This window comes from Drosophila navojoa, chromosome 5 (assembly GCF_054131105.1).
Source record: "Drosophila navojoa isolate 15081-1374.11 chromosome 5, UAZ_NAV_1.0, whole genome shotgun sequence".
Classification (NCBI taxonomy): domain Eukaryota; kingdom Metazoa; phylum Arthropoda; class Insecta; order Diptera; family Drosophilidae; genus Drosophila; species Drosophila navojoa.
This window is the reverse complement of record NC_142893.1, coordinates 4,118,118-4,141,598: the sequence shown is the minus strand read 5'-3', so window position 1 is coordinate 4,141,598 and position 23,481 is coordinate 4,118,118. Positions and strand designations below refer to the sequence as shown.

At 41.6% G+C, this 23,481-nt stretch overlaps 2 protein-coding genes across 5 annotated transcripts in view; one reads left to right on the top strand and one right to left on the bottom strand.

Annotated features, from left to right (window-relative positions):
• Positions 1 to 14: 14 nt before the first annotated feature.
• LOC108654483 (solute carrier family 35 member F5) lies at positions 15 to 3,456 on the bottom strand. Of its 2 annotated transcripts, XM_089260985.1 has the most exons (9): positions 3,202 to 3,456; positions 2,624 to 2,714; positions 2,457 to 2,551; positions 2,258 to 2,398; positions 2,142 to 2,195; positions 1,765 to 2,081; positions 1,441 to 1,706; positions 963 to 1,374; positions 15 to 883 (listed from the first exon to the last, which is right to left on the bottom strand). In XM_089260985.1, exons 3-9 carry the CDS (start codon positions 2,544 to 2,546, stop codon positions 835 to 837), a joined length of 1,329 nt encoding a protein of 442 aa, XP_089117111.1. In that variant the 5' UTR covers positions 2,547 to 2,551; positions 2,624 to 2,714; positions 3,202 to 3,456; the 3' UTR covers positions 15 to 834. The 2 variants fall into 2 exon arrangements, with proteins under 2 accessions (XP_089117111.1, XP_017961314.1); XM_018105825.3 differs by having other exon boundaries at positions 2,457 to 2,714.
• Positions 3,457 to 11,936: 8,480 nt separating this feature from the next.
• Positions 11,937 to 23,481, top strand: part of Mid1 (calcium-permeable channel component Mid1) — a 62,289-nt gene continuing 50,744 nt past the window's right edge. Inside the window, exons 1-2 of one of the 3 annotated variants that reach the window (XM_018105534.3) lie at positions 11,937 to 12,090; positions 14,738 to 16,806. In XM_018105534.3, the coding sequence (XP_017961023.1) occupies positions 15,610 to 16,806 (1,197 nt within the window). In that variant the 5' untranslated portion in view covers positions 11,937 to 12,090; positions 14,738 to 15,609. Of the gene's footprint in view, positions 12,215 to 13,936; positions 16,807 to 23,481 lie in introns of those variants that run through there. The other 2 variants (XM_018105535.3, XM_089261828.1) reach the window with 2 other exon arrangements.

The window sequence follows — 23,481 nt, the reverse complement described above, 5'->3', positions numbered from 1 at the left end:
GCGGAAATTCAGTATTGGGGTTACATATTACTGTATTTTTTGTTTGTTTATTGTTAACAATAGACAACTATGCATAAATGTATATGTTTATGCTAAATTAAGCACACAAATGGGACTCAACTGCAAAGTTAGGCAGCTTTACATTATTTTAAACATATATTATATGTGTAGGTATTTATACTATATTATTAACACATTTTGCAGTATATATCATTAATACATAAAGTGTTCTATGCATGAAATACAGAGTATATCAGACACAAAACATTAGAAATGTTAGAATTGAGTATGGAGGGTATGTGTACAAGTATATATATATATATATGTGTGTATAAATATCAATTATATAGTCGAGCACTATAGCAAAAACATTAAATATAGCATAAATTATAACCGAGCTTCAGCATATCGAAAGACCTATCACATATAGAGAGATAAACACTAAGACTAAAGCTATTTACACAAAAATAATAACATTTATAATAAATATAAGATGTACACATATATTAGCTTAATTGTAGGTAAAATTGCAAATCAGGAAAACCAGGGTTTCAACTTAAAAACCAATCAGGAAACGTTTGCTATAGTTAATGTATATATATGAGAGTTGTGCGAAGTATTAACTACAGCTACGTACATACATATATGTATATATATAAATATATATAGTATGAATGTGTATATATATTTGTCGCTATGGATTAAAGAACGATTCGAAACGAAGTCGTGAACAGCCAAGTTTTGGATTTGCATTGCGATTGCAGTGAGCAATTTTTAAAATTGTTGAGAAAGCGCGTTTTCCAAAAGCCTTTCCAGAAAATCAGTAGTCAGACTTTAATCGCTGCTATTGATAAGAGATTCCTGTTGCTCATCGTCGGTAACTCTAAAAAGTTAAACATTGTGATTAAGTTGAAATTCAATATAAATAAACACCAATATATAAATATTGCATTGAATATTACCTCACAATGTTTGGATTGCGGCAACCACAGATCTTTCTATATAAAACTTTGAAAAGTTTCATTAGCGGATCTGAATCATCGTTGCGCATTAGCAAAACCACAAGCAGCACTGACATTATTAGGCTCATCGAGCCCATCCAATATAATGAAGTGTACGACTTTTGCTTGAGCAGAACATCAAATGCAATTGTCAAAGGTATTTGCAGCGACATGGTCAGCGTGCCAATTAGCGAGGAGGTGAGGAAACAGCCCCATAGCCAGAGAGCCACAGCGAGCACTGTGCAAATGAAGCCATTTAAGAAGAGTATGCCAAACTGTCCCTGGCTTGGCATCTCAAATGTTTCGATCTTGGTGAAATGCAATATAAAGAAAATGGGCCATAGCAGCAACAGATTCCAGAGACCAACAAAGCCTGCAAGGCAAACAAAATAAATATAAGCAAATAAACAATCCAGTCGAGACTGTTCGTCGCATTTACCAAAGAACAAAGGGATGTCCACCTTTTCCTCGGTGTCACTTTTTCGCTTGACAAACACCAAATACGATGCATAGAAGAATGCACTAAATAGAGCCAAGAGAACGCCGCGCGTCATCTTCGAGTCGTGCAAATCATTCATGCTGATGACCACGACGCCGGCAATGCTCATCATTGCAGCAATTAGCTTCGTTATGGTCAGCTTGTCGCCCATGGCAGACGGAAATAGGGCAGCTAACAATATGGTAAACAATGTGGCTGAAGTGGATCTGCAAGGGAATATAACGTTAGCAACTTAATTTACATTTGAAATGAAGATGACTTCACCTGATGAGCGTTATCATGGGCTCTTCATCCATATTCAAAGCGAGCTGGGAAAAGTAATTCGCAGCGAACCAGAGTAAGCAGAAGAGCAACGCCGTCTTTGCTGTCTTGTGATGCGTTTTCTGTCTTTTAATCCTCATGCTCGCGGCGTACGACAGTCGAGCCATTAAAGCATCCGTTGCCTCATGCGCCGACATCTCACGCACCTCGGCCATCTTACAAAAGCGAACGCTACGCACACTGGAATCATCGCTCTCCGTGCCGGATACCATGCCATTTATAGGATTAGCCACACGTATGGGCACAAAGGTCGAATCACCCTGCAAAGTGAAATGAAACCAGTTAGAATCCAGCAGAGAGTCAAGAGCTGATTATCTAACCAAAGACGCTTGATTGCTATAATAGTTTTCCTCGTCGGCATTCTGTTCCATCATCTAAACGGGAATATTTCAAATAGATTATTATGTTTACAGGACATGCATTAAACTATACAAACCGCGTAATTGCCATGTTGACGCTCGCAGGACTCCTTCCAGGGCGCTATAATGCCAATGATCAACAAATAGAAGCTAAACATCGATGTCTTGAAGTATGTGTTAAAAAATGGCTTATTATATGTATCGTCCTCGTAGAGAATCTGTGTGAGATGGAGCTTTTTATTTATATGCTTTAAATATTAATGAGTAACTGTATACCTTGCTTAGCTCGCTGGATGATACCCAGAGGACATTGACCAGCAACAGGATGGCCAGTCCCAGCAGCAGTTTTTGCGTGCGTCCAAGCATCTTCCCTTAGCCTAACTTCTTGTAGGCTTCTTTCGTTTTAGTATCCTTATTTGCCGTTAACTAACGTTTGTTCTTACTTAGTTATTTACGCTTGTGTCGCCAGCTTTTCGGTTTCATTTTTGATGTTCTGCTTTGACAATTGATTTGATTTTGATTAGAGAGTCATTGCTGCAATCAAAGTGAAATGATAATTAAGTTATTAGTACCTAGATGTTTTTCGGTTGTTTAGCTGCCTAACGGCTTTTATTGAGCCACAAAATCGTAGACAAAACTAATTAACAAGCAATTCGAATCACTTAACAGCTTCTTGTGGGTGGGGAAGAGGCGTTAGCATGATAACCACCCGCACTAAATGCGTAGCTGACCGATAAAAAACACATCAATTTAGAATTCTTCACACCTGATAAGCGGTCTGAGCATTTTTTTTTCCTTTTTTTTTTTGTTTAGCGATTTTTTAAAGCCATAACAGCTGTCAGCGTCGAGATATTCTCCTTTTTGTATTTATTAAATTTCTATTTAACATAAAAATCAATAAACGCTCAACAAGTCAGATGGTGGACAGTACAAGAAATTAACTGTACAAAGTTTAATCTTAATTTTATGCTAAATTAATGCAGCTTTTTTGTCTAGTTTTTTTTCTTTTGCTTTGCATTACCTGGCCGTTTTCTGGCCTTTTCCAAGCTGTGTTTCGCTGCAGCGACGAGGCGTCAACTAGTACTATTTATTTAACGACTGCGGCATATGTAGTCAATTTTGTAAACACTTAATTCTTATTGCTTCTGCAATAGACTTGTATTGAATATATTTCCAATTGTTATTCTTATTTTTCAGCGGTTCTAATACTGTTTGCGTACAATAACTTTGCTTACTATTAGCGCACACACTATAAAAAAAAAACAATACAGCTGTGTACTTTATCGATTGTTAGTGTGGCGGTCGTTCGACCAACCATAGAATTATACATCGTATGTGCTGCCAACCTGGTTGAATTTCAGCTTGCTTGTAGTTCAGTTGAGCGCCCAATTTAAATTGTATCTCAGTTAGCTTTTCGTTAAGTTGCTCGTGAAATTTAAATTCGAGGTTAACTACGTTTTCGTTTGGGTGAGCGCCAAAATTTAAATTGCGCGTGCTTTACATTAGCTGCGTGGCTGCTTGTCAATCAATTGTATTAACTTGTTTTCGCATATAATGCAAATAAATGTTGACAAATTACTTGTCTACGCGTACAATTTAATGGTAAATTATGTTGTCACGCGCAATTGACAAGCTCTTAAGTAACTGATATACAAATATAAAGTTGTTACCTTAGATTTATGCCGAAGACAAAGACCCAGCCCCCTTGGCGTCAGACAGACAGGGCGCAAGACAGGCGGCAGGCAAACGGCTGAGAGAGAGAGGGAGAGAGAGAAGCACAGTTTCACTTTCATCACTTCAAACCCGATTAAGCACCTCATTTTATGTGTTATTTATCTACTGATTGGATGATGATAAAACGCCAGCAGACGAAGGCTCCAGGCACAGGGGCTGGGTGTGGCCTGTCTGCCTGTGTCTGTGCGCGGGGGTTTCCGTTTTTATTTATTTTTTGTTGTTGTTATTTTTATTGAGTAGGTAAAGTAGCCCCAGCGCTTGCTCGACTGCCTTTGTCTTTTGGGCGCACTTTGCCACGTCTATTAAAAGACAACAAAAATAAGCGTATAACTGCCGCATAAAAACAATACAAAGAATAATAGGGCGACATTTTTCATTCCATGCCAACTACCCCGCGAGGCTTTCACACACAGAGACCACGCCTCCACACACATAGCCGCCTGTCCGCCCGCGCCTCTCTTATCAGGCAGCCACTCAGTCGGCGACACCTGTCAAACTGCTTGGCGCGTATGTGCGTAGGCATAAAATAAATAAATAAAAAATCGACAGAAGGAAGACGATGATGAAGCACACACAAACACAATCACACACACAAAGAGAGAGCGAACTTGCACGTGGATATGGCTCAAACAGTGGGTGCGCACCAGAAGAAGAGCAGAAATAATAATAAAAAAAAAAAAAAAAAAACAACAGAAAAAACGAAGGAAAATAATATTATGTCGACCCATTGAAACGAGCATGATGTAATTTTCTTTTCCGTTAAGTTTCATTTGCTTTTCCTACAAAATGAAAGTGGCCTTCCGTCATTGACAGCCAACGTGATGGGCAAAAGAAGAAGAGGAAGACAGGCCCGAGGCACGTGTCCCGGCGACTGCATTACAAGCAAAACACAAAAAATATAAAAAAAAATGCTCTGAAAACAAACAGAAACCGATCAGGTGTGGTCTTCCCCATTCTAATTGCTTTGTGACAATTGCCGTGCTAAATGGTTTGCTTTTCATTTCGCTACGCTAATTGATGAGACATTTAAAATTAGTTAATTTCTGCGATAAAATGCAGGTTTAGAGAAGCGCTATAAATTAGCTGGCTATGGCTTTTTGTTTAAATATGTATAAAAGTGGCTGCGCTCTCATTCTAACACATTAAAGCTGTTATTCCAATAGGCTAATCAGGCTGCTATTGCAAATGCATATTTGCGGCGACCATATTTAACGAAAGTTCGTTAAGATCATTTTGCTACTACTTTTGTCTCGCTCTAACAAGCTGAGCGGTAATTGCAACTTGATTGCAAATGGCGCTTAGGTGAACTACATACATTCAAAATTGTTTGCTTCGATTGTCTCTGTTTGTCTCGCTCATATGCACGAAATACGCCTCGCCAAGCTGTAATGTAAGCTGACGAATGACAAACAGCGCTTTGTATTTACAGTAAAGCCTTTAAATTTGAACAGATATGCTATTAAACAATTCTAAACATAAGACAACATTGAATAAATAAAAAATAAAAATATTGTTTAATTTAACGAGTAAATTATGATTATGAAATTTATCAAAACAAAAATATGCCAGTACCGGATAAGGTTGCGTTAGTATTAGAGAATCTATACTGTAGCTTAAATGATCAGCTTGCCATAGTACTTATCTCGCTCTAACACATGCTACATGTATGCAAACGTTAAGTCAGTAGCGAAATGCTTAAGCATTTGCCATTAAAACGTTTATCTGAGCTCTGCTTAATTGCCACTCACTCCAATCGCTGACAATCTGGCAATTAATGCGTTTAAAGTTGCGCCCAAGGCCTTCAAACCTCGTGAGTGTATATATGCGTGTGTGTGTGTGTATGTATGTATAAAAAGTCACAGACAGACCGACACACACATACACCCATACATACATAAATAAAGTCAAAATGACATAATTTGTGATTCAATTATGTTGAAGTTTTGGCCGCATATTACATAAGCAGATTACAGCGCTGATAACAAAGCATTAAACTCATTAGGCGCAACGCACTCAAACAAATGCCACACACACACACACACACACACACAGAAGTATATGTGTGTGTATATGTGTTTGTGCGTGGGCAGAGGCCGTGCCCATTAAATGAACTTATCAATACAACAACACAACAAATGTGATCCACGCACCCTAAAAAAAAGGTCCTTTAAAAAAATTGGGAAGAGCGCAAAATAAAAATTGAAAATGGGAACAAGTAAAACTCGACAATAAAGGCAAACAGCACATAAATTGAAGCAAGCCGCGCCAAATATCAACAACAAGCGCTTAGTCAAGCCAGCCAGAGCGTCAAATACACTGAAACAAATACACGCACACTCACACACACACACACACACACACACACACACTGTACATAAAATACTATATCGCATATCAAGGAAAATCACAACGAATGACCGCCAAAAATTAAATGTCCCCAGCGGACAGGCTGAAAAAAAAAAAAAAACTGAACAGTACAGAGCAGAGAAGAATGAAAGAAAAGAGAAGAAAGGCAAAATCAAGCAGAGCCAAAGGCAAAATCAGGAGCAGCAGCAGCGGCAGCGGCGGGACGTTTGGTTTTTGTGTGAATGGCGCTGCTAGAGTGACTCTGACGGACAGCTCAGCGACGGCGACGGCGACGACGACAGCGACGTCGCAGCTGGCAGCGACGCGCAAAGCGAAATGAAAAATGATTGACTTTTATGGCGTAGCGCATATTCGGTCTTTAACATAATATTTGTCATAAAAGTGGGCGCTGTCGGCAGCTGAGGTTAAGCAGAGCACAAAGGAGAATGAGCGAAAGAGAGCGAGGGCGTGTGGGAGAGAGTGGGGCGCAGAGAGAGCTTGCTCGACATTGTCATAAAAAATTTGCTAAATGTTGTCGCCGGCACGAAGCAAAAGCTTCCGCCAATGCAAAAATATATACATAGATATGTATATGAAAAACAAGTTAGAGTGCTCGACTAGCATATATCCTGTAAAAATGTTGGAGTAATGTTAATCAAGTAATTCAAGCAAATTTTATATTTGGAAATATTAGTTTTGAAAATTATCTTGTATTTCTCGTTTTTTTTTCTGTATTTATCTGCCCATTTATCAGACCCTAGTTGCTCTACATTCTATGGCGCATAAAAAGTTCATGCAGTTCACCAATTTTTGCTGGTTGTGGGCGGATAGGGGAAAAGGGCAGAACGCACATTTCCGGTTAAAATAATAATGCCACATGCACACACACACACACACACATACATATTCACACACACACGCCTGCAACAACAAAGGCAATAATTATGGCAAACGAGTTTGCCACGCCTAAAGCCTTACGCCCTTTTTGTCGCACCAGTTTGCCAGCTTTGACATGAGCCTTAACCTACAAAGATGTCCTCCCCACACACTCACACACGCACACAGACGCACAAAGACACGCTGTCATATACAAGCAACAAAGCAATCGAAACTGGGCTCCCTATACCTCTTCCTCTCTCTCTCACTCTCACTCTTTCTAGGTCGCTGTCTCGCTCTCTCGCTCCACCTGCTGTGCGACCATTGTTGCCCAAGTATGTGTGTCTGTGTATGTGTGAGCGTGTTTCGTTGTGTGTATTTGCAGGAAATTTCGTTTTATGCGCGAGACAAATCGCACCTTATTATGTGCGCGCATGTGTGTGTGTGTGTGTGTGTGGGTGTGCATAGACATGTATGTGTGTGTGTGTTTGTGTGTGCTGTGTGCGTTTCGACTTTTCGCCGCGCCATTATCCACACTCATGCAGGCCAAGCTATATCTATGGCTTTATCACCCAACCAACACACACTCACACACAGCACAGAATTTACATTTTGCACATGTGTGCGTGTGCGTGTGCGAGTGTGTGTTTGTATGTGTGTGTGGCCAGCGCCAATGCGCTACGTTAAGCATAAAAGTCACTGCATACTTTTCAGCTGAACTCTAGCTCAAGCTCACACAAACCACACATGCATGCAGATGCATGCTTGTTTGTGCATGTCTGTGCATGTTTATAGCCGCAATGACTTCATCCGTTACCTTCTGCTCTGGACATGATCTTAACTCCGCTTCATGCACTCAGCTGTATTTTCTTGTTTACTCGCACTTGAACTTTAGCTGAATTTACAATGGGCTTGGGAGGGGGGATCCATCCAAGTCATTTCAATTGGTTTCATGGCATCAGTTTACCCCAGGCAGACTATCTTATCACCATGCTCTTCATCTCGCACATTATCTGATGCGCGACAATCTTTATGCGCTGCCAGACAGAGCGCCAGAGAGGTTAACATAATTATCTATAGCAATATTTGTGGGTCAATTCCACAAGCTCCTTCGGCTGCGTCTTGCCACTTTCGCGCACCCCCTGCGCGTACCGTCATCATCGATAAATGTTGAGCATTAGTTTAGTTTTTTTTCGGCTTTAGCTTTCCAGCAGCGCGCTAGCAGCAGCAGCCGCAGCCGCAGCAGCAGCAGAATTCCAAGAGCTTCGCTGCCAAGGCAACGGCCGACCGACCGCCCGACCGACCGACCACCACGCCCGCGAGAGCGACTGTCTGCCTGCCCAGCGGCAGATGTTGATTCCCTTTTGGGTTCTCCCTGCCAATCAGCCGTCCCACTGTTCTGTTCTGCCATCCCATACGTTCCGCTCAGTGCTCAGCGCTCAGCTCTGCTAAGAGCGCTGCTTTGCTTACGTTACGTTTCGTTTCATTTTCGTTTCTATTTTTTTTTTTATTCTTGTTATTTTTTTTTTTTCTAGTAGCTTTGAACCCAAACATAGAGCGCGCGGCATTGTTTGCTTTGCTTTTGGGCTGCTGCTTTGCCGTGTTGCCCCTTCGGCCATTCCCTTTTGTCTATGTGCTTCGCATCTGTGCATACGCTAGCCGCGTGACTTTCCATACAGTGCGAGTGCGAGTGCGAGTGAGTGAGAGTGGGAGCAACTGTCTGTCTGTGTGAGTGTGCGTGTGTACGTGTGTCTGTGTGTGGCAGCTAAACGTTGTTTGTGCGCTTTGTGCCTGCGCGAAATTTCATTCACAAAACTTGCGTTGCCTTTGCCTGTCTCCTCTCCTCTTCTTCGTCTTCGGCATGTTTTATTTTTGCTATTTATTGTTGCTGTTGTGTGTGCGTGCAAAAAGAGCAGAAATCGCTTGCCCGCCTGCCCGCCTGCCCGACCGACCGTCTGCCACTTGGCTGTCAGCAAAACTGCGCAAAATCCTTGTCGCTTGCTTTGGCTGCCCAGCTTCGCAGCAGCGGCTGCTACTTCTGCTGTTGCTGCTGCGGCAGCGGCAGCGGCGGTGGCGGCGTCCTTGTAACGCTTATCTGCCATGTCTGTGCACGGTGTAAGTGTGCCAAGGTAGACATTGATTTCGATTACGATTGCGATAACCGATTGCCAACTGCTGTCAAGCGTTGAATTTAAATTGCTTTCGCTTTTGGCACCGAATGCCGATCATTGCCCATAAAGTGCACAAATTGACCGAATTTTAATATTTGTACATATCGATGTCGATTAATAAGCAAATATTTACATTTACATATGAGGTGCATTATTTGCCCAATCTTAATTTAAATACCAAGTGATGGTATTTAACATCGATATCGCATCGCTATTCAGCTGCAGGCTCTAGCAATTGCTAGTAAAGCGCACAATTTGACCACTCGATGTGTATTTAAATACCAAGTGATATCATTTCCAGACATATGTATCGATATCGATTAACTTCGAGTGACTGCAGGCTCTAGAATTGCTGACTTTTGCACAAGCTCGGCAGAGCTTATGATCTGCATACACGGCTTAGGCACGCACACACACACAGACACAGAAACAGCCACGCACACACACTCTCACAGGCACAGGCACAGGCAGACACACATAAGCACGCGCTGCTAATAGAATTTCTCGGAATTGTCTTTGTTGCTGTTGTATTGTTATTTGTGCTGGCATTTTTGGTTTTGTTTTCCATTTTCTCTCACCCACACAATCACACACATACACACACACGCGCATTCTCTCTTTCTCTTATTTGCTTGGCTTGCCGCTCTTTGCACAATTTCTTCTTCAGGGTTATTTTGTTTCTTATCAATTTCTGCACGCACACACACAGTTGGGCGTGTGAGTGTGACTGTGTGTGTGTGTATGTGTGTGTGTGTGTGCCCGCATAAGTTTGACACATTCATATCCATTCCTTAGCGCTGCCACCGTCGCTGTCTCTGCCTCTGCCTCTGCCTCTGCTCTTCTATCTGTGTATTTGTGTCTGCTTAGAAGCTGGGCAAAAGATGCTCATCCTTTGGCATCCTTTGGGGGCATCCTGTGTGCGTGCGTGTGCGTATGGATGTGTGTGTGTGTGTGCTATGGGGCATATCTTAGCACTTTCACTCTCCTTGATGTCCTTGCCTGGTCTTGGTTGCATGTGTCACAGTTATTGATTGGAATGCGCATAAATTGAAGCAAAATGCTTTCCAAGCCAAATTATGTGGGATTCGCTTCATTTTCTTCTTCTGCTTCGTCTCTTCTCGGCTGTCCCTTTTCTTTTGTGTGTGTGTGTGTGTGTTTTTGCTTCCTGTCGCTGTTTTAAGTTTCTTTTTTAGGTTTCTTTTGTCTGTCGCCTCGTTTACTTTTACTTTTATTTTTACTGTTCCTTTAGGCTTATCAGCAGAGGGCGTGGTCAGAAGAGGTGGATGGCAGGGTCAGGGTTGGGGTCTGCAGTGAAGGGTAGCCGAAAATCCACTAGCAAAGCAAAATCTGTGTAAATCCCAACGTCGAATTCTAATCAGTGTTTAACATAAAAACATAACCTTTTGAGATTAAAGCAAATTTTTAATATTAAAGAATCTTATTCAATTTATTTGGATGGTGCTCCATTAGCTTAGATATTTTGTTGTTTTATATGAATTGATATTTTTAAATATTTCATATTTATTGCATTAAATTATTATTTTTAACTTTCTAAATAATAATTTTATTTATTATACTTCTACTAGGAACTTTTCAGTTTACCCTCGTAAATTATCATTATATGTATGTTTTAAAAACATGTAATCTATATTCCTTCCCTACCTCTTCGTATCTTCTCACTTTTGATTTGTGGGTCACAGTTACTTAAGTTAATTAACAGAAAGGTAAATAATTCAGGGGCCAGAATATTTTTGGCATCAGTCTTGTGTTCTTCTTCCCTTTGAAGGTCACTTGGCCTTGGCTTGTCGCTCTTTTGTAGTTTAATTTTATATTTTTTTTTTTGAGGGCAGTACGCTGTTAGTTTGTGATTAGCAACTTTGACAGGTCGAACTTGCGCTCAAAGTTATGCTACAGAATTTGCAATTGCAATTAAGGCGTGCTCTCTCCCTCAGCTACATACATACACACACTCTGTGTCTGTGTGGTAGTCACGCTCTCTCTCTCTCTATCTCTCCCTCTCTCTTTCTCTTGCTCACACTAGTAAGTGTGGGTTCATTTGGAACTGTCAACTGCAATGCGATGCGCCTTGTATTTCTGTAAGCAGAGCAAAACGAAAGCACGTTGAGTGGGATTAAACGATATTATAGGGTATTAGACATTTAGGCCAAGTGAGACAAAACGCCGTAACGAAACAAGCAGCATCTGTGGCAGCAGCAGCACCACCAGCAAATGCCCAAGTCATAGCGAAAAGGACGTAATCCGAGTCGAGTGTCGAGTTGATTCAATTCGAGTCAAGTGGGTGAGACGCATTTTGAGTGAGAGTTGAGGTTCAGGCACCGCTGCTGCAGTCGCTGTCGCCGTCACCGCTGCCGTCGCAGTCGCCGCTGACTGTGGCGTCGCTGTCATTAGTGATTAAGTGCCCTGCAGCAAGTAATTTTTCTTGCTTCAGCTCAACAGAGCAACGCAGACTCTCACACTTACACGAACAGCTGTTAAGCCGACGCTGTTAACTTAACAGCACTGGAAGCTTTTCATTCGAACAACTGAGAGAGCGACTGCCAGAGAGAGCGAGCGCCAAAGAGCAAGTGAGCGTGAGAACGTTTGGCTGTGTGAGCTCTCTCGCCTTCGGTTCTTTTTTGTCAGCGCTGAGCGCAGGAGTTTTGCTCGTATTTTGCCCCCTTTGGGCAGCTCGGGCCATTGGCATATTCCAGTTAAGCGCCATCTGCAATTTGTGGCACAGTCAGTGCCGTTTGGGGCCATCAGCAAGAAGCAGGATTGTAACGGTATATCCTGCGTCGTCGCGCAACTGTTTGTCCACACACAAAAGCAAGCAGCAAAGAACCAAAAAAAAAAAAAGAAAAAGAAAAAAGAAATACAAAGAATAAGCTCAAAAAATAATGTTCTAATGTAAATGCCAAATAATAAATGAATTACAAATAATAATAATAATAACAAATAATTCAATTAACCGCAAATAAATTGTGCAAAAGTTGCGAGTCGCGAGACGAGCTAAACATCAATCGAGTTATCGTTATCGCTAGCGTTATTGTTATCGTTTTTGTTCAAACATAAAACAAATAAAGAATTGGTCACTTCCCAATGGTGTTCAACTAAAAAAATCTGCTTAACAAAACTCTCACAAAGTCTAAAGCCTAAACCCTAAAAAAATACAGCTAAGCACGCAGCCTCTGCGTTGCCCTGCGTCCCTCGCATCCGCTGCCTCAGCTCCGCCCACGCGGCCGTTACGGCAGTTGATGTTGCGCTCTTAGAAGAAATACCCACACACTAAAACACACTTACAGACACACACTAAAACACACTCACACACGCACGTTGTAATTATGAGCGCACGAGTATATTTGGACATTTTTTATGTTAGATGTCGATGTAACGTAAACGCTTTGTGTGCTAGCCTTTCGATAGACCGCGATCGATAGTACAACTCTTGTAAGCGTATCAAACAGAATCAATCGGCTGGCCGCCACAATTCAATGAAACCTTCGAATTTTTATCGCCAATGTTATATAATATGTGAAAATCATTGCCTGCCTTTGTGGGCACGCCCCCTCAACATCCGCCCCATAGACAAGCTTCCACGCTGCCCCATGCCCACAAAGTGTGACCACGTTGCATAAACAAAAACGCTGTGGCAAATTGCAGGAAAAACGTACAGCGAAAAGTTCGTTGCGAATAGTTTTTTGTGCCATGTTCCGGGCTTATATAAGCAGCCGCCATACAGCATCAGCAGAAACCCGAAGTAGCACACACACACACATACGCACAAACGCACAAAAAAAAAATGAGAAAATACCTATACATACATATGCATGTGTGTGTGTGTAACTGTGTGTATGTGTGCGCAGTGTCAACGCAGCAGCAAATAAAACAAAAGTGAAAGTTAACAAATACACACGCACAGTGTGACCAGAGCACCCATTCAAATGACTTTCTATGACAGAGCTGCCCACACTTTTAATTATTATTATTATGCCAAATATATATGTAAAAAAATTTTTTTTTACTTATTTGAAAAGCGCAGCGTCTTTTGTGACTAGAGAAAAGCATTGAATACATGCATTAAAAAAATACAAAAACAATTTGTTCGTGCACTAAACAAAAGGAACGTTTTGCCCGTTAGTATGCAGTGCTTATTGTTGGACAATCAGCAGCAGCAGCAGCTAACACCAATACATAGACATTCAAGCGAAATCCACATGCAGGCGCCGCAGTCGCTGTCGTCTTTGACACACATATACATACACTTACGTACGTACGTACTTACGTTTACCACCAACACTAACACGTACAGTGACAAAGAAGACGGCGACTACTTCATGCTGCTACAAAAGGCACGCCGAGTGCTTGCCTGGCTGCCCTAAGTAACTACTCACACACAGACACACATACATACATACATATAGAGCACTGCTGCTGCTGATGCTGCTTACCACCCACGAGCGCCTCGGCCGCTGTTTTGTGTTTGCAGCAATAACAACAAAAACAACAAAAACAACAATAAGCAGCAGCAGCGACGGCCGCTGCGAATTATATAAATTTCTTTGGCCTGTGCGTGTACTGCTGGTGCTGCTGCTGCTGTCTCTCAGTACGTGTGCGTGTGTGTGTGTGTATGTGTATGTGCGTATGCTAGGGACGTTTTTTCGGCGTTCTTCTTTGTGCGGTGGCTGCTTCGGTTTTACTTCGTGCGTTCATCATGTCGTGCTCGCTGCTCGTACTCGCTCTCGTTCTGGCTCTCCATCTCTCTCCCTCTCCCTCGCCCTCTCACACTTACGCTTATTGGCTTGCTGCTGTGTCACACACATGCACACACGGTTAGCTTTTGTGTCTTTTTCGCGTGAACAAATGCAAATCAGCAGACAATGTAAAAAACAAAAAAGAGACAAAATGCAAAGTTGTTGCTATAAATCTCAGTCATCAAATTGCGTTTTATAAGCTCCTTCTTTTTGCTCCTTTGGCGAAGCGCATAACGCATGTAACGGCATTTCAAATGCAAATCAAATGCAGAGCGCTCTTCGCCAACACACAAAATGAAGAAAAAATAGAAGCGAATCCAAGAACGGAACAGAAAAAAAGAGGAGAGCGCGCAGCTGAGCTTGGAGCGTGGGCGCACGACGACGATGAAGACGACGACAGGCAACGAGCCATACATAAACCGTTGCGTTGGCGTTTTCGGCAGCATCACCGAGAGAGTGTGTGTGAGAGAGAGTGGGAGAGCGAGCGTAAAACAGAAAGAGATTATTCAGAGAGCAAGAGCGTGTTGAAAACCGAAAATTTCGTTTCGAAAAGCGCAAAGCGCTGCGGCAACCTTAAAAGTCTTTTGTTATCCTACCTACCGAATCGTATAAAAATAAAACGAAATGTAGAAAACTCATTAATCAAATTACAACTAATCAATGTTAATACCATTTACAGTCCAGCCAAAACCCAACACAGAAATAAAATCAAATTGAATACGAAAATTATAATACAAATTGCTGCTATGTGACCTTCGCGTGTGGCTGTAAGTCCAAAAAAGAATGCACCAACAACAACAGCAGCATCAGCAACAACAACTTCTACAGCAGCTAAACAAGAAAAAACACACACGACACACGAATTTCAATTTAAATTTCAAGGTTAATGTGCAGCAGTGTCGCAATAACAACAACAACAACAGCAGCATCACCAACAACAACAACAACAACCAAAACTACGGCCCCAACAACAACAAAAGCAAAAATCTCTTAAAATAAATTTAATAAATTAAAAAAAAGTAAAGAAAAAAATATAGTGTATATTGTTGAAAAATGTGTTGTGTTATCGATATCAGTTTGAAGTAAATCGGCTACAGTCGTGACTTTCGTTACGTTACGTTGCATTACGTTTTCGCTTACATTTACGTTCCATTCAATTTCCCTCGTTCCCCGTTTACGTTCAAACTCATTTCCCCCTTCTTTCTGCTGCCATGTGTCGATCAACAGCATAAAGCAACGAAACGAGTTCTTGGTTTGGTTGACTGTCTGGCAACGCCATTGCCCTTTGAAGTGGGAAAGCATTTTTGATTCATGCCGTTAGCCGCAGAGCGCAGAGACGAGCCGTCGAGCAGTTGCCAGGATACGGTTAGAGCTTCGCAGCTGACGCTGAGGCAGCTGAAACAGCTGAAGCAGGCGAAAATCGACACGACACACGACATATTAATGATGATGATGGGGCCATGAGCCCATCATTTATCGCATTGAATTGGAGTCGCAAGCGCGTCTCAAGCGGGCCTGCACCATGCTAGCACCGCCGAACCCGAGGTCAATATGCGGCCAGGACCCGGGCTGGTCGTGATGGCGCTTGCGTTTATTTCGGGGGCTCGGCGTGCCAGCACCACCAATACCATCAGCAGCGGCAGCAGCAGCAGCAGCGGCCGTTCGATAACAACAACAACACCAGGAACAACAACAACAGGAACAGATACAACAACACAATCGGCAACTCATTTACCGTCCAGCTACGATTCGACGAGCAGTGGAGAAGCTGTTGGTGGCGGCTTCTCATATCTGCTGCCAGGATTGCACGACGGTAGCCCCGGTGACGCCCCCGCCCACATCTTGCCGTTGCTCCAATTTGATTATTATCAGCGGCGGCCCGCATTGCATCCGCCAGACGAAACGGTGCGGCGCGCTCGCAGTCTCGAAAGGGGCAGAGGCACCGAGTCGACGGCGACGGCGGCGGGGGCGCCGGAGTCCAGTGAGTCAACGCTCATCAGCGGGAGAGACGAGGAACAGGAACAGGAGCAGGAGCAGGAGCGGGAGCAGGAGGAGGAGGAGCAGGAGGATAATAGCGGACTGCCAGTGCAATACGCGTCATCGCGTGCGTTTGACGAGGAGGCGGACGAGGACATCTTTGCGCTGGTCGCCGAGGACGATCTGTTTTCGGAGGAATCATTCGATCGGCTGATAAAGCTGAGCGAGGACGCAGCCACCGAAGAGGAGGATTACAATCAAGCACTAAGTCAGCAACAACAGGAGCAAGAGCAGGAGCAGGAGCAGGAGCAAGATCAGCAGCAGGAGCAAGAGCAGGAAAAGCAGCGGGAAACGGAAAGGGAAAGGCAACAGGAGCGAGCACGGGAAACAGTGCAGCACGACGAAAGTCGTTTGGTGGATGAGAGCGTGCTGCATGCGCAACACAACGAGAACGAGAACAAGAAGCAGAAAGAGAAGGAGAGCTACAGCGGCAGCAACAACAACAAGCGAGAAACACGCGAGGAGCAGGAGCACCGTGTTAACGACGCCTATGCGTCGCGTCTAATCGGATTAGGCCAAAGGGACGGCGGCACAAATCCAACAACCGCAACAGAGACAACGAGTGGAGCGACTGGTGAGAGCTCGGCAAACGGCGGGCCTGTAGATCTACGTAGGTCCATACTCGGCTCTGCAACAGCTCTAACACGCCTTAATCCTTGGATATCAGCTTGTGATCTGGCACAGCCGGGCTCAACCGGCACCGACTTGCAGGTGAGTCATAAAACTTGACAGTTGCAGAAGGCGAGTAAGATAATATAAGAATGAAAAAACTATGGATATAGAAATAGAAACTAATAACTAAAGAAGGAATCGAAATTCTAGTGAATAACGAAGGGAAATGAATTACGCATAGGAAAAGTTTCCTAAACTCTTTTCTTATACGATAAATATAAAATGGAAGAGTTAAATGACCAAATCAGATAAAACTTAAAATACGAATAAAATTAGCTTAACGTGATAAAAAATCTCGTAAGATGAGTGCATAGGAAACTTAAAGGAGCTGAAGTCCTATTCAATCTCAATTTCGTATGCATTGGGCTGAAAAGTAGGCAATACTTTATGGAAGACAATACTTCTGCAGGCTTTTAGTATATTGCCGAAAATTTTGAGGAATAGTGTAAAAAAATATTGAAAATAAAATATCAGTGACATGAAAAATTCAACGAGTTGAATGATACTAAACTTAAAATGAACTCTAGCTACTCCTGCTTCCTAGAAATAAAGAATTTCGCGTTTTTATGAGAACATATATACACTATGAATATAAAAAGATGCCACTACACTGAGGGAAAACGGGATTATTATGCCAAAAGGCTTTCACAGCGGTTAAAAGTTTTTAAAGTTTCTGCTGAACTAAAGCTATTTATATGCAGTGCCCGCTAGAAAGGTTTTTCAGTGCGCTGCTAGAAAATGTGCTGCCCTTTTTTGCGCAGTGTATACAGTGTGCCACTAAAGTCACCGTACTCTTGTTGTATTTTCGCGAATCACCCTGAAACTTGGCCAAATTTTTGTTAAATTAAAAAAATTTAATGCAGGATTATAAACTAATATATTTTCTTCTAAATTATAAAAGAAAAACATTTACTTTTAATTTTAGTTCCATAATATTACAGCGAATGTAAATATACCCAAATATTTGCGTCAACAAAAGTCTACGTACTCTTATTTTCTTGCACTGTCTGGCGCCAGCGTTCTTCTTAAAAATAACGGGGGTTTTCGAAATATGTATGCAATAATGAGTAAATTCTTAATAGTTGGCGTGTTTTGCTTGAGCTGGACAAAATATTTGAGTTTTGCAGTAAAAATGCCACGAAAAGAGTCATCGCTTGAAGATCGTGGAAAGATTTTGCATCTCCACACAAAGGAGCAAAAGTCGTATGCAGAGATAGCAAAAATCATGTCCAGAAGCAAGTCTACTATACAGACTGTCATTGGTAGATTCAAATATGAAGGGCGCATCAAAAACAACAAGAGATCTGGTCGGCCACCTGTACTATCCGATCGTGACAAGCGCACAATAAAGCATCTGGTGGACAAGGATCCTTTTTGTAGCGCAGTGCAGGTTGCGTCAGAGCTGGGTCGAACAATTGACAAAGAAGTTCACCCGGAAACAGTCCGTAGAGCCATTAAAACCTATAACTTTAGGTCCAACACGCCTCGCAAGAAGCCTCTTGTAAATTTAACAAACAGGAGAAAACGCTTAGAGTTTGCCAAAGCCTATGTGGACAAACCAATGGACTTCTGGCGGAAGGTTATCTTCTCAGATGAGTCTAAATATAACATTTTTGGTTCAGATGGGCGTCTCCGCGTCTGGAGGAGACCAGGAGAAGCACTGAACCCCAAAAATACAATAAAAACCGTAAAACACTGCGGCGGAGGTATTATGGTTTGGGGTTGCATAGCTGCAGCAGGAGTCGGAAATTTGGAATTCATCGACGGAGTGATGGACCAATATGTGTACATTGATATTTAAAAAAAAAATTTAAAGAGCAGCGCCGAGAAACTTGGAATTGGGTCTGATTTCTGGTTTCAACAGGACAATGACCCTAAACATAAAGCAATCAATACTAGGTTGTATCTCGCGTACAACACTCCACATCTCTTAGAGACGCCGCCACAGAGCCCGGATATCAATCCAATCGAGCATGTTTGGAATATGCTCGAAAAAAAAATAAGGAAGCACCAAATAAGCAACAAAAACCGCCTGCGAGAGGCATTACACCAGGAGTGGTGCGCGTTAGATCCCAAATATATCGAAAAATTGGTGCTTTCAATGCCAAATCGCCTCAGAGAGGTGATTAAGATGAAGGGTTATCCCACTAGATACTAAATTTGCAGTTTAATTAAAAAGATTGTTCCTTATAGTTAGTAAGTTTCTATTAGTTTGTAAGAGTACGTAGACTTTTGTTGACGCAGACATTGGAGTTCCTTTTGTTTTTAATTAATATTATTATGTTAAGTTGGAAATTTCACTGTTTTTCTTTTTTAGTTTAGAAGAAAATATATTAGTTTATAATCCTGCATTAACATTTTTTAATTTAACAAAAATTTGTCCAAGTTTCAGTGTCATTTGCGCAAATACAACAAGAGTACGGTGACTTTAGTGGCACACTGTATGTATATTGATATTGATATTGTTTGTGACATTGCTGACTTCACTCGAATGCGCAATTAAATGTGTAATATCTTATTGAAATCGCTCTGATGGCGACCTTGCACGTGGCTTACACACACACACAAACACCAGCTCACACACACCAGCACTCACACACTGATAGAGTGTAGCCAATGCAGTATTCCTTGCCATATTGGACGGACACATGTACAGCGTTATTATTATATGATATCAAATGGATGGCAGTAAATGTGAATGTGACTGTGAATGTGACTGTGACTGTGAATGTGGAGGTCACGCGCATGACACGACAACCCAGAATTTCACTGAAAAGAATCTACTTAAGGAGCTAGGACAATGGACAAGAAACTAGTTTTGGTCATGGTTGCCATGGGGCATGAAGACTTTTCCGTATTTATTAGATATTTTGTTTATACTATATAAAATTCCGTGTAGATGTTGGTTTATATAGAGCTTACATTGAGTTTACATATGTTAGGCACAAATGTCTCAGTTTCTATTCCATATTGTTTTTGTTGAGAACAGGAATACGCAAACATACTAAATATATATATACATATATAGTGTTCACAGTGTGTTTACATTGTGTTCTTACAGTGCGTTCACATTGAGCCGAAATTTGCTAGAAATAAGTTATTGAATCTATATTCCATATTTTTTTGACTGAGACTGAATCGAAAGAAATAGTTAACAGCATTTTTTTATAAGTCTCAAAAGTTTGCCAGCTGCCATCATCATAGCATTCAGCTTTCTGTCAGCCAGTCGTGTAGGCGAAGCTGTGCCATATTTTCAGCCATTTTGTGGCAATGCAACAATGCGCAGATTAAATGCATAAAATGTGGCATTTGTATAAGATACTATGCACTATTATATACATATATACATTTATGTTTCACACATATAAACCAAGTCTCATAGTTTTCAGCGCATCGCTTTGTAGCCTGCCAGCTGCCATCGTCATAGCATTCAGCTTTTTGTCAGGCAGTCATGTAGGCGATGCTGTGCCATATTCTCAGCCTTTTTGTGGCAATGCAACAATTATATTATATTATATATATATACGTATATATATTTATATTTCACACATATAAACCAAGTCACAAAAAATCGTATATCCCAGTTTTCAGCGCATCGCTTATGTGGCCTGCCAGCTGCCATCATCATAGCATTCAGCTTTCTGTCAGCCAGTCGTGTAGGCGAAGCTGTGCCATATTCTTAGCCATTTTGTGGCAATGCAACAATGCGCAGATTAAATGCATAAAATGTGGCATTTGTATTAGATACTATGCACTATTATATACATATATACATTTATGTTTCACACATATAAACCAAGTCTCACAGTTTTCAGCGCATCGCATCGTCATAGCATTCAGCTTTTTGTCAGGCAGTCATGTAGGCGAAGCTGTGGCATTTTGAGGCAATGCAACAATGCACAGATTAAATGCTGCTTATTATATATATATATTCATATATTACACATATAAACCAAGTCTCAAAAAAAGTATAGCATAATTTTCAGCGCATCGCTTTTGTAGCCTGCCAGCTGCCATCTTCATAGCATTCAGCTTTTTGTCAGGCACTCATGTAGGCGAAGCTGTGTCATATTCTTAGCCATTTTGTGGCAATGCAACAATTATATTATATTATATATTTTATATATATTTATATATTTATATTTCACACATATAAACCAAGTCACAAAAAATCGTATATCCTAGTTTTCAGCGCATCGCTTATGTGGCCTGCCAGCTGTTATCATCATAGCATTCAGCTTTCTGTCAGTCAGTCGTGTAGGCGATGCCATTCCATGGAGCTCCCTCTTCGCCCAGGGCCATTGTCCCATTGGCCATTGTCCGATGAGATGAGAAAATCGCCCGAGTTTAATTTATGCTGCAAACGCTGCCATTGGAAATTCGGAAATGTGCGTTTCGCAAATTGCGAATTGTGAATTTTAACTATTCGTTTGCTTAAATATTTAACTGCATATTGCATATTGAAATGTTGAGCAGATGCTGGTGCAGCAGCTGCAGCTGCCGGAGCGACAAGTTTCCCTATATACTTTTATTACTACTGTTGCTCAAGTTGTGTGCGCGAGGGGCGAATTGTGGGAATTTCGAATACTAAGGGCTGCCACTCAAATGGCTGAAGGAGCAGCATCAGCAGCAGGAGCAGGAGCTGGAGCAGGACCAGGAGACGAGGCAGTATGCCATTCTCTTTTTCCTTGTTTTTTTCTTGCCTCTTCGTTCGCGGCTCTGATTGTGCATGCAAAGTGTTTGTGTGACAATTGCGCCACATCTTGGGGGCCACTCAAGTTCTACTTTTCAAACCATCATCAGCATCATCGTCATGATTATGATCATGATTATCATTCAGAGCGTCGTCATCGTCAGCCTGCAACGTGTTACAAATCAACGAAAATGGCTTTGGTAATTGTGTCGACAAAAAAAAAGAGAAAGAAAAGGAGAAAAAGAAACCCAAAGAAAACGAGCAAAACTTTCAATTCGTCGTCACTTTTTTTCTTATATATATTTAAATATATATATTTGTATATATATAATATTTTTTTTTATATTTTTTTCCTTTTTGCTTGGCTTTTGTGTGCGCACTCTTGAAATCAGAGGCCGACATTTTGTAACGTTGCCAAAATGTGCGGCCACACCTACAGTGAAGCCGCCCCTGCATGACCACAAAATGCGCCGCCTGTGATGGCCCTTTTTATTCTTGTGATTACCCTGAAATGGCTTCAAGATGGGCATATTGATTAGAATGGGATCTGTTGGCTGTCAAAATGTAGATTTCCAATTGTTGCTGGGATTGAAGAAAGCGAACTGATATTTACTGTGGATCTGCAGCAACGCATATAGATCGATATATGTAGATCTCTGCATTAGGCTCTCTAAATGTCAATGATTCCAAGAGCTCAAGATTAGCTACTTGGTATGAGAGTTGAAGACGAGACTATTAATACTGGAAGCTCGATCAATAGACGAGTCGTTAGAGATCTATACATTAGGCTATATAAGTTTGTTTGTATGAGTGTCTGAGTAATAGAGTAGTTCCAGTTCGCTTAAGAGCTAGAGCTGAGTCCCTCTTACCTATAATCTCGATCAACAGAGATCAGAGAGAGTTTTATATGAACTCTTAGTATAAAAGATCGGAGCGAACTTGCCTGCCAACTATAAGTTCAACTGATTCATTTTATGAAATGAAGGCCAAGGTATTTTCCAGTCGCCCATTGCTTTCCCAGCTGATTTTTATAGTTTCATGCGCGACACTCTTAGGCCTTGAGCATATATAATCGCAAGGATTCATTTCAGGTATCACACATGGCATTACATTCTACAGGGTATCTCTTAATCTATCACTCCCACTACTATTCCTGCTCAACTTGTTTGTTTTTTTAAGAAAAAACTCTCATTGGTTTGCCAAGTATAATTCAAATTTTAATATTTATTAACAGCAACGTCGACGTCGTCGTCGTCGTCTCTGTCGCTGTCTCCGTTGTCGTTGTCGTCGTCGTTGTTGTCGTTGTCGTTGTTGTCGTTGTCTCTTTTGGGCTGTTTTCCTATGCAAATCTAATTCAATTTCGTGGCATTTCTCAATGGCCTTTTGATTGCGATTGCGATTGCGATTGCCACAGGAAGTCAGCTTTTTGGCCATTGCCCACTTCTTGGCCTGATTAATGCCAGCCAAGTATATATATATACATATATATGTATGTTTGTATGTATATAGATAAAAAACAATTAAAATGTTGCTGGCAATAGTTGACAGACAGCCGGAGAGACAGCTGGGACAAGTGGGACAGCGGGACAGACGACTTTCAATGCCAATTAGTTTGCTTTCACTTGTTCCTCAATTTCATTCCAGAGAAAAACACACGCGCGATTATTGATTTTCAATCAATGTCCAGGGGAAGAGCTCGCCTCCTCCTCCTGCTGCTGCTGCTCCTCCTGCACTCTGCTTAATCTATGTGTTTTTTATTTTCTTGTTCCTGTTTGGCTTGTTAGTCTGTTGGTTATTTGTGGCCGGCGGCAATTAAATAATCAAGTCAATCAAACCATTTAAATGTGAGCTCTGAAGCTGCAGCTCCTGCTACAGGTCCCGGCTCCAGTGGAGCTCTATGAATTGCCAGCTAAATACATATCAATTGACGTTCGATTTGAGAGAAAGGCACACACTTAACACGTTCACACATCGAGTCCAACTGTCTGTCAATCAGTTCATTTCGTTTTAAAGCTAATTTT